Genomic DNA, 11587 nt, shown 5'->3' with positions numbered 1-11587 from the left:
ATTCCTGCTTTGGCTTTCATAAAAGGGAGCAGGAAGAACACATTGGTTTCTTCCCCAAAACTAGCTTCTGTGAAAGAGAATATAAAGTGAGCCTTCATATTAGGACATTCTGAGACGTGCAAAGTTGAGAAAGCAAAAAGGGCCCTGGGTACATCCAGAGGACTAGTTTCCCTCCCAGATTTGCTATGGGCAGAAGGATATGTGGCTGAGAGGTGCAGTGCTGTCCCCCTCGAGTTGAACACCTTATATATGAATTGATAATATATATTTCACCTACTAGGACTTTATCTTCTTTTTTTTTCTGCTAGTATTTGTTTGGAATAATTGCAGCATAATATAGATTTAATGAAAAACTCTGATAATAACTTAAGTGAAGTGATTTTTAAAAAGGAGCTTATAGAAGGATTTTCTTTTTCCTGAGTTTCTGCCAAGAATTTGGTTTAAATTTCCAAGGATTGGATTGGTCAGATTCAGTGTCGCTGTGTTGTTGTGAGGCAAGTGTTGTTGAAATTCTGACAAATTTAGGAAGCTTCTTGACTGTGCAGTTTATAATTGCACAAGGTAATCTGTGATGTTTGTTTTGAAGTGTGTCATCTTGTGTTTCCTACCCTTTGGCATTTTTAACATAGTATTTTTTTAATTATACATAATATTTTGGCATGATAATTGGTGCTGTCTTTTTTGTGACTTGATGTCTGAAGCATCCTGGTCAATCTGTTAATTTTTTTGGAAGGTTTATCTGGAGATCCTTACTGTGGCCTATTTCTTTAGCATGATGTATTCACTTACTGTGCTGTAACTTCTTACTGTTGTGCTTGTTTTATTTTCTTAATGCTTGTAGAGATTTCTACTCAGTCTGAAGAGAAGAAACAGCTTAATGGTACGTATTCATCTGGAGCCAGGGTAGGGACTGAATCTTTAACTTATTTGAAATATTATTGAGTAAGCAGTGTTTATCCAGATTTCTGTTGGTCTTTATATTTGAATCTGATGTTGAGGCTCTATCTAGCAATATGGAAATTACAGAAGGCAAAATCCTAATCAGGTATTGTGAATTCAGTGTTTACACATATTATAAGAACAGAGTAAAGTAGTATAGATAAGGGAGGTATGAGATGGACAAACTTTCTGCGTGAGTTGGACATGATGGGTCACAAATTACTGAGTGCTATGAAAGCTGCTTCTATAAAATTGCCAGGCTTTTTGTTCCTTCTCTATGAGAAAAGCTGTGTGGCTGTGGGGCTGGAGCAGCAGAAATGAGACAAAATACTGGGGAGCATTTAAAGATAATAAGTATCTTCTAAAAGCTGGAAGGTCATTGCTGGGAAATGAGTTGAATGGCTGGGCTGACAAGCGGCTTAGTTCTAAGAGAAGCAAGTGTAGTCATTTGAATCTATCAGGAGATGGATGGTGGCTCTTGTAGAGGTGGGGAAGCATTCAAGCCTTCACTGAGCCCTCCCTTGAGTACTGAAAGTAGCTTTGGTTGCTAGTGATCAAGAACTATGTGTTTGTTTTTTATGCTTTTAGGGAAATGTTGTAGACCAGTCATATTAATATAAGAGGCTTCCTAAAAGAATATGGTTTATGAAGTCCATTCAGATAGCGTGATGGGCGTGTGTTGTTGGAGCAAATAAGATGAAGGGAAATAATGCCACTTGAACTCAAGGCTGACCTATTGGCATGAAAGGGGACAGGTGCAAATTGGTCATGGAAAATTCTAGGCTGAAAATTTGGAAAAGGAGTCAAATTTTGGAGTGGCAGGAGGGCCAGAAACTTAGATGCATCTTAAGAGAAAGTCAAAGTACTTATTCAGGCTTACTCTGGTGAATGTCCAAGTTGAGAGCAGTGATGAGTGGCATCCCTCGGGGGTTGGTATTGGAACTGGTGTTATTTAACATCCTTGTTGGCGACATGAACATTGGGATTGAGTGCCCCCTCAGCAAGCTTGCTGACAACACCAAGATGTATGGTTGACACACTGGAGGGAAGAGATGCCATCCGGAGGGGTCTTGACAGGCTTGAGAAATGGGCATGGGTTGAGAGCAGTGCTACTGAGGAGGACTTGAGGACACTGGTGGATGAAAATCAGAGTATGAGCCAGCAATGTGCACTTGCAGCCCAGAAAGCCAACCATGTCCTGGGCTGCATCAAAAGAAGTGTGTCCAGCAGGCCAACAGAAGTGATTCTCTACCTCTACTCCGCTCTCATGAGACCCCACCTGGAGTACTGTGCTCACCACTGGGGCCCCTAGAGTAAAAAAGATGTGGAGCTGCTCAAGTGGGTCCAGAAGAAGGGCCATCAAGGCTGTGGCACCTAAATCCCTTATGAGAACAGGCTGAGAGACTTGGGGTAGTTCAGCTTGTAGTAGTTAAGACTCATGAGACCCCACCTGGAGTACTGTGCTCACCACTGGGGCCCCTAGAGTAAAAAAGATGTGGAGCTGCTCAAGTGGGTCCAGAAGAAGGGCCATCAAGGCTGTGGCACCTAAATCCCTTATGAGAACAGGCTGAGAGACTTGGGGTAGTTCAGCTTGTAGTAGTTAAGATCTTCCAGTACTTAAAGGGGGCCTACAGGCAGGTCAAGGAGGGGCTCCTTATCAGGGCTTGTAGTGACATGATGAGGGGTTATGGTTTTAAACAGAAAGAGGGTAGATTTAGAATAGGTATTAGGAAGAAATCGTTTGCTGTGAGAATGGTCAGCCACTGGAATAGGTCACCCAGAGAAGTTGTGGATGCCCCTTTCCTGGAAGTGTTCAAGACCAGGTTGGATGGAACTTTGAGCAGTCTGGTCTAGTGGAGGATGTCCCTGCCCATGGCAGTGGGGTTGGAAGTAGATGGTCTTTAAGGTCCCTTTCCAACCGAAACCATTCTATGATTTGCGTTCCCATTTTGTTTGATTTTTTTCTCCCTTTGTGTTCTGTGAATGTTGTATTTGACTTCTAAAAGGCAGTTTACCTTTTAGTATGCACAAACATTGAGCTAGGCAAACAGTTAAGCATAGATCATGTCAAAGTAAATGAGACTGATTTTATTTTTTCCTGATATTAAGCTAAACTTTGACAGTTGGGCCTCCCACTCCTTTTCTCGTATCAGATTTTTTTTTTTTCCCCTGAGATGCAAAATATTGATTTGCTTTTGTGCTTCATGAAGCTCTTGCCAGCCCATTTCTTCAGTCTGTCTGGGTCCCTTTGAATGGCAGCCATAACCTTTCCTCTTTGAACTGCTTCCCATGATTTGTGCAGAATAATTCATTCTGCTGTTCATCCTGGCCACCCTAAACTTCTTAATTTCATGCCTGTCATCAGCCTCTGGCTTCACCACCAGCTTTTCTTTATTTATGACCACCATGACCAATAGAGCACTTGCCTTTGTTGGTTCATTTATCACCTGAATCATTGCCCTTTTATTGCAGTGTGACTTTTCTTCCACATAGCATCTTAAAAGTATTTCAGAATAATTCATGAATAACTTTATTTGTCAGAATGTTCTGTTTTATTGTGGCTGTTCATATACTTCTGTTGACCTGTGTAAGCAAACAGGAGTATGTATGACCATGAGTGCCTCTTATCCATTGAGGCCAACAAAAGCATGTGATATATGTCCTCAGGAAAGGCTTAGCCTTTGAGAAGGCTTTTATCATTAGGTGGTTTCTTGTCTTTTATAATGATCTGACTGCTCTGCCTTTTAGCTTCCTTGGAAGCTGCAGATGGTGTGTACTCTAGGGGTAATTAAGGTTCAAAGAATAAGTAATTCCAGTGAGTTTTAATTGCTTTGGGTTAATTTCCCCATCTGCATGGTCAAATAGCTTTGACAGATTGCATTAGACAGAGTGACTGTCTTTGTTTTTATCTACTTCCCACATGGTGGAGCCTCTCAGTTACTGTGTTGAAGCTTGTAGTCAAACTAGAAAACTTCCTGGCATTTAGAAGGCAATCATCTATGTAACTGAGTATTCATAAGTTAATTATTTTATGCATAGGCATTTCAAGTTTGTCTTTGAATGGGCTTGAAACCAGCACTTACCAACTGTTTTATCTGAGACCTCTGCCTAACCATTGCCCAGGAAAACTCCTGTTCATGTGGTGTCACAAGTCAAACTGTATTCAGTCTGTGCAGCTTTCCCCATCATGATTTTATGTAACTTCTTTGTGTTAAAATTCATGAAGAATTGCAGTCACTTTTATCTGTTATCTCTGCTCATATTTTTGCCAAATACATTCGTTTTCTGTTGGGACAGAAATTAGTTTAATTGATGTTTACAAAGACTGACCAAGTGTTGCCTCCCAGCAAAGACTTTTTCAGACTGTTTCTTGTTGTTTATTGATTAAAGCGAGTATCTGAATTCTGTGCAAGGTCCTAGCAAAGTGCAGAGTAGCAAGATTAAGGCTGATACCTTTGCTTAACTGCCTGATGTGAAATTTGGCTCATGAATTAGGTTAGACCAGACAATCCAAATTGGATTTCCTCATTGAATTGTATAAACAAATAGTTCTGTTAAAGGAAATTCATTCAGATAACCTTTTTTCCATGCTTCAGTGTCACAAAACGTGAAAGCACAAGCTGATAACAGATGAAACTGAGACCAAACTACATGTACCAGAGGGGCTGCATGCACAGATTCTGTGGCATATGGAACTCTTCATTCCTGAAGTAGAACTTCATGTTCTAGGAGCCTGCTCTCCAAGAGAAAATGATGAATAAAAACATAATAAAATGCCCACATGGATACTTGTGGCTGCCTGTAGAAATAAAGCCACTAAATAATGTGGAGGAGTATTTAGAACATTCAATTTAAAAAAAAAAATAAAAAAAAATCTCTCTGATGATGATTTCTATTAAGTCAGCATCACAGCAAATATTTTAATGAATGTCTCTCTGCTCTTTGTAGGTATGCTTCCTGAAAAGAAAGTACTGGATGCTTCTGCTAAAGATTTAACTCCAAGGTAGACCTTTATCTTTATTGTCTGTTGAACATTCTGTTTAATAATTCTCTGCAGTTCTTAGTAAATGCAGGCAACATCTTCCATGGTTAGTTTGTGATGTTTCAACTGAATGAATGTATATGATTGCCGTTCTCTTTTAAGTAGAAAGTTGAGGTTCAGGTTTAAACAACTTGTCAAAGGTCATATTGACTGTATGAGCAGATGATGATGCAGTGTTCGTTGGTTTCTAGCACTTGCACTGCCTTGCATCGTATACACATGTATGGCTTATACTGCACACTCTGCAGCCTTGCTTCTTGAGAAAGCTTCTGGAAGGTGATTCCAGCTGTGTTAGTAACTTTTTTGACTTTAGTTAATTTGTCCATAAACATACAATTTGGCACATTTTGGAAAAGTACTTCATTCCAAGCTGGAACATATTAGGATGTGATAGCTACGTTCAGAGTCCTACAATATGCAAAGGAGGTCCTAAAACCCCATTGTGGTATGCCTGCTGTTGTCACTGAGGTGTTATTTTACTCCATGATGCACTGAGGTATCGTTTTACTTCATAATGCACTGAGTTGCCAAGGTTCAGTTTCTTGCTTTGCATCAAAATCTGTGGATGTGTAATCTCTGGGCTAGTTACGTGCAGTCATATAAAATATTGTGGCTTCTGAACAACGGGAATGAATGTGGCTTATCTTCTGGAGTGCTCTCCAAACCTTGCTGCCTTTCTTCCTCTGTCTGTCTGGAATGTTCTGGTGTGCAGCCTAGAATGTGCTGTCTGTCAGGAGTCTCTGCTGGAGTGGGCATCCTCCCTTTCTGCCGCCTTTTCTGGTTCAGGAGTCCAAAGAATAGACAGAAGTGCTTAGGACATTGGCAAAGGGAGAAGACAGTAGTCATGTAGATGTAAGGGACTAACTTTATTGTGGGGACACAGTTAACTTTCACTGCCTGGGATTGCAACCCATATGGAAGTCACGTGAGAACTGCAGATGTCTAAGGTGGGGAGCCAGGTATGAGATTGTCAGATGTATGGTTGCCATGAAAATGTGTAGAGAAAGGAATAGCTTTTCTGGGGTTGGGTGGGGAACTTACTTCTTGGCAAGTGTAAGGCCATACAAACAATTCACATTTAAAGACTTTGTGTCTTACCTTAACCTGGATTTATTACAAGCTTTGGCCAGCTCGGGAACATAGAAATGTAAAATCTTGATTTGGGGAGATGAAGGGAACTGTGGTTTTGTGGTATCTGTGTGAAATCTATACCTCTTGTAAGTCACTCTGGCTATTTATTGCATTTCTCTGGAGTCAAGATTTTACTCACCTTATTAGCAACGTACATATACTGCAAAGAGGATGCACGTGCTTTTTAAGTAAAAACAATGCCATGTAATTTTAGCTACAGTGTGCTGACTATCAGGATGCATAATTATTACACTTGCTATTTTAATTATCTTATCAAAATTACTGGCTCTGGGCTTCACTTCAAAAAACGGTAAGTAGCATATTTGGCTTGTAAGTTCATGAAAGAAGCTCTGCTTGAAAAATGCTAGTTAAATATATTTTGGTATGACCCCCACAAATATTTTTTTTTTCCATACTGTATTTTTTTTTTTTACAGTTATGACTGGTTCCAAACAGATAGTTCGATCACCATTGTCATATATACTAAGCAGAAGGTAAGTGTATTTTATGAAAGGGAGAACTACAAGATCCAGTTGCGATCCAGCTTGAATTCTGGGACAACTTTATTAAAACCTTTTTTTTCCCTTGCTTATGATAGGATATGAATGCAGAGTTGGTGATAGTTGACTGTCAAGAAAAACGATTAAGGGGAGAGATCATCGTGGATGACCACTCATATCTTGTAGAAGTTGGTAGGTACTGTAATTTTGCAGTGGAAAGTATGGAGTTTTCATTCTGCTTTATTAAAACCTTCTCATCATACTGTAGGCATTTTACATATGCCAATTAAAATTTTATTCCTCTTTCGTTAGAGATGATTAAAGTACCTTGATGTAAAGGGATTACATTGTTTATCAACTCGCACCTTCATTTCTCTAGAATGTACTTATTCTTTTACACATGGAATAAAGCGTAGTGATAAATCGATGCACAAGTTGTGTAAAACTTTTCTTCAAGTGTATTTTGTGTAAAATGCCCTTATTGAAAAAGGGCAAGTGGAATGATTTAGGTAAATGCAGACTGGTAGGAGTCATTGTTCAAAGTAATGGGGAAAAAGGTGCCTTTCTTAATGTGTTAGACCTGCAGAAGTCACAAGTGAAGCTTCAGGGCCAGATGAAGATGCGTAGGGTTGTAGACTCATTAGTTCACTCAGTATTCCTAGCCTATATATTTGGGTTTTGCTTAATGTGGAGTTTGTTTCTTGTATTTCAGACTTGGATCATGCAGTTCAAGAAGACATGACTAGTAAGTTCTACCTCTTGCACCACCTCTGTATCTCTTCTAATATCAGAATGTGGAACTCAATTTTCTCTTTCTGACTCATTAGATACTTAACAGTTTTGCATGTTGCCAGGTTCTGACACAAATCAGTCAAATCAATCCATAAGTTATTAATTTTAATATTTTAATTGTAGTATTTGTGCCTGTGAAATTAGTAAGTTTATGGTGCTCTGATCCTTCTGAGTATGACTAAATGTTAAAATAATCAGAAGTTAGTTCTATTGTGTATTTGTAAACTGTTCTTTGCTTAGACTGGGATTTTCTTGGATTTAAATAGTCATTCAAATGGCATTGAAAAGAAAGGTAGTAGTAAATAATAGTGGTTACCAATTTCCAGTAAATGAGGACTCAGAATTAATTACCATTCTTTTTGACCAGATAGGCTGTGAAGCTTTTCACAATGTATTTAGTAAATAAAATACATTAATTATACACATTAAGCTAGTGCTTGTTGTTTCAAATGCATTGTAAAACATTATAAAGAGAAAGCTGGAAGTACATTTAATTTGGTATTTTATTGGATTAATTCAGTGTATTTTGAGAAATGACTAATTCTTCTCAAATTTCATTATAATGGAAGAAATAAAACTTTTTTTTTTGGTGCATAATGTAACTAAAAGTAACAGTGTGAAACCTTTTATCTTTTAGTAAATATTGCTGAAAAAGTCGGGAAAGTAGAAATTATCTTAAGGAAAAAGAATAACATTCATTGGAAAATGCTGGGACAGCCCTTGGAGAGTCATAATACATTCATCAGACGGACAGACAGAGGTAAAAAGTTTCATGGCCATGTTACCAGTTGTTTTAAGACTTTTTGGAGCTTGTTACTCATACCTGGTTTCTCCCAGGATTTTCTTTTTCTGTAGACATACCTTCATTTCTTTCAGGAGTTTGTCTGGTCTTGTTGAAACCTGCTGAGGAATTCTCCCTGAAAAGGTTCAACTTCAAGGTGGCTTGTTTATTTTTGCTTTGCTTTAGTTTGTTGATTTGTTTGTCCTGCAGTGAAATTGGAGGTCTTCTAGGGTTACCAAAAGGCTGGAAGAACTTCATAGGGGAAGGTGAAGGCTGAGCATTGTTCCATCTCATGGCTACCTGTGTGCTTAATATACTTTCTGTCCATGTGAAAACCTCAGTAGACCCTGAGGAGGTAGTGCATGAAGTCATCAGTCATAAGAGTAACTGTAGTGAAGGAACAAAAACATCCTCTTCCAACTCTTACTGTAGAAGTAGTAACATCTTTCAATGTCATCATGTTGCTCCAGCACACTGCATCTGTGCAACTTGAGCCATGATTAAATAAGGGCCTTCAAGCCACATGTATGTATCAAAGCCAGCTCTCAATAAGCTGATATCTCTGCAAAAAACAGATGTTGTATATGAGTTCCTTTTGTGGTAACAGAATAGTATAAACATGATGCAGCACTAAAGCGTGTAACCCTGATCAGTGTGCTGCTGCTTTTTTAAAAAAAAATTATTACAGCTAAATTAAAAATTTCTCCATGATTACATTATATAAGCATGCTCCTGATGTTATTACAGTTGTCCAGTTTCTTGAAAGTCCTCTAATAATGCTCAGAAATGGACAGTTTGATGTTAGTCTGCCTTATTATGTGTGAAAACAAAGTGTGCATTTTTAAGAGCTAGTTCTATGTTGATCACCATGTTGTACACCTCTTACTGGCTTGAAGTTATGCTTCTTAGGCCTTCAAAGTCAAGAGTTTACTGTGGTATAAAAAGGAAGAGTGACTGCATAAAAGCATATCTCTCTTGCTGCCTTTAGCTTATGTAGGAAGTAATTTTCTTTATGAGAGTTTTAGAAACTTGAGTCATCCACTTTAATATTAGATTATTTTCAATATAATCCTCTGTATTTAAGGGGATAGAGCCTGGACTAATAAGTTGTCCATTATCCGTTGCTCATTTTCTCCCTCCTTATTACTTTTCATGTCTATGCGAAACAAAATGAGAGAACAACCTGAAAGAACACAAGATGTAGAACGTAGGCTTTGTAGACTCCTTGCAAATAAGGAAGGTGAGGATGATTGGATGCAACTGACAAAAATCTGAACTGAGCATTAGTAACCAATACTTCCTAGATGATCATTCTGCAGATTTTTCTAAGAAGTCAATCTCCAATTCAGCATTTATTCTGTTATACAGAGAAGTATTACAGGTATTGGATAACTGTTCTGTGTCACAGACTGATTTGGGTTCAGATGGGTTTAAACTGAACCTTCATAAAATTTAAGGAGCTTGTTGAGCCTGAGTTTCTTCAGTTCTCTGATTACAAAGGTGACAAATCCAGCAAATATATCAATGTCTATGGCTTTTTAATTCCTACTCCAGAAACTTTAATTCTGCAGGTTTTTTAAATTTGAAACCTCCAGCTTTAAAATTGAACATGCCAGAAGGTTTGTAGAGGAGGAATGTTTGGGCTTAGATATCTTTCTTTTATTCCAACTCAGTCCTTTCAGTTTGGCCATAAAATCTATGTGTTAGAGGCTTCTGTTCACTCAGTTTAGTCTTAAGTAGCCACTTGTCGTTTCTGTTTAGAATTGTGCTCCCTTACTCTAAATTTCAGTTTTCCATTTTGCTTCCACTTCTGTGGAAACTCTAGATAGTGGTCTTATCTTTACTGGGTGTGCAGCTGGTTTTGTATGCAAAACTACTTTTTCTGAATCAAAATTTTGTTCTGGCAATGAAATAACCAAGGCTTTCAGCCTGATAAGTAATTCTGACCCCATAAATGAATCAGTGCATTTTACATATGAAGATAAATAGACCTTTGAAGAGAAGATTAGATTGTTCTTTGATAAACTGCAGAACCACTTTGCATGAAGTGTGTTGCAGATCTATTCTCCTTAATACTACTTACACTTCGGTTTAGTTTGCCTGTTGGGATAGCAGTTATTATCAAGGTTCTGCCCCTGTGGTTTGTGTATTTGCTCGTGCTCACACTAGGAGCACCCTTAACATAGGCAGAACATAATGTCAAGTACTAGTAAAGTACAAGTAAATCCTGCAGTAAGATAGCATAAATGTGTATGCTGCTGACCAGAGTCTGATTCACTATAAATACATAGCCACTTATCACAGCTACATGTTAGCATTGAGGGAAAGGTCAGGGACTATAAACAGGGAGGAGGAAGGATATCCTAGCTTTGTAAATACCTGTACTTTCATGGTATATCCCTAGCTATTAAAAGCCCCCAGTGATATGTGTGCTGCAAATGAAGTTACCCCTATTTCATGGAGAAGCAGAGTTCCTCCAATTTTATTATAGCTGAGAAGACCAGGTGGAACATATACTGGGATCTGAATATGAGCAGCAGAAGCTGTACCCCTGCTAAAGTGGTTCCTTGTGAGAGCTGCTTTGCTTCCAAGGCCTAACCTGGCTAGTTAAAGCTATTTGATAAGTTTATATCAGGTGTTTCTCTGTGGTACTATATATAGGGTAGCATAGGTGCGTTGCTTTAAATATTTTTTTTTTTTTCTACTTGGATTTATGTATCTGCCACTGCTTACTCTCACCATTACTTTTTATTTCTGATGAATATGAGAGGCTTGTTTGAAGACAGTGTAGCTGATAATTTCCACTTCTTGAAAGTACCTGAAAATCTGGGAACAGATTCTTTTTTGTAGTTCTTCTGGTAACTTACTGACACTGTCTCATAAAAGTATTAGTTTTACTCAGAATGTTTCCACACTTCCAATTTGGTAGCAAGGTTTTTCTGAGGTTGTGAATAGTAGGTCAGGAGCACTGATGTTTAACTCAAGTTTTTCTTCTCTTTTCTGTAGTATTTCCTTGTGTATTTATAATATCAAACATATGTCGACTTCAAAGTATAGGGAGAAGGGCTGAAAGAGTCGAAATTGACACTTGAAAACTTGACTTGATTTTGTGTTGTTATTACTTGCTTGTAAGACAGCATTTATGAATAACTTTTGTGAAGGGGGAGTGTGTGACCACCAGACGACCTCATGCCACTGTACTTCTAAGTTATTTAATCTATTTTTACAACAGTCAATTCTAAACTCTTCAAGAAAGTGATGGAACTCTTCTTTGGAGACAACGACAAAATGAAGAGATGATGCTGGAAGCCTATGATAATGTAGAAACAATTAGCATAAACCCCTCCCTTTTTCCCCTTGAATTGGAAAATTCATGCTCACAGATAAATTTTGTATGGACTC

General features: G+C 38.3%; 1 protein-coding gene across 2 annotated transcripts in view; it reads left to right on the top strand.

Annotated features, from left to right (window-relative positions):
* The window catches only part of LOC103779139 (cytochrome b5 reductase 4), a 34907-nt gene that overhangs the window by 6995 nt on the left and 16325 nt on the right, over nt 1-11587 (top strand). Inside the window, exons 5-11 of one of the 2 annotated variants that reach the window (XM_008946759.1) lie at nt 77-86; nt 856-880; nt 4888-4942; nt 6549-6606; nt 6711-6804; nt 7325-7357; nt 8042-8164. In XM_008946759.1, coding sequence (XP_008945007.1) covers nt 77-86; nt 856-880; nt 4888-4942; nt 6549-6606; nt 6711-6804; nt 7325-7357; nt 8042-8164 — 398 coding nt within the window. Of the gene's footprint in view, nt 1-76; nt 87-841; nt 881-4887; nt 4943-6548; nt 6607-6710; nt 6805-7324; nt 7358-8041; nt 8165-11587 lie in introns of both variants that reach the window. The other variant, XM_008946758.1, reaches the window with a different exon arrangement.

This window comes from Merops nubicus, unplaced genomic scaffold (assembly GCF_000691845.1).
Source record: "Merops nubicus isolate BGI_N331 unplaced genomic scaffold, ASM69184v1 scaffold2399, whole genome shotgun sequence".
NCBI classification, from domain to species: domain Eukaryota; kingdom Metazoa; phylum Chordata; class Aves; order Coraciiformes; family Meropidae; genus Merops; species Merops nubicus.
The sequence above is the reverse complement of the archived record's forward strand: the minus strand, read 5'-3'. Positions and strand labels throughout refer to the sequence as shown.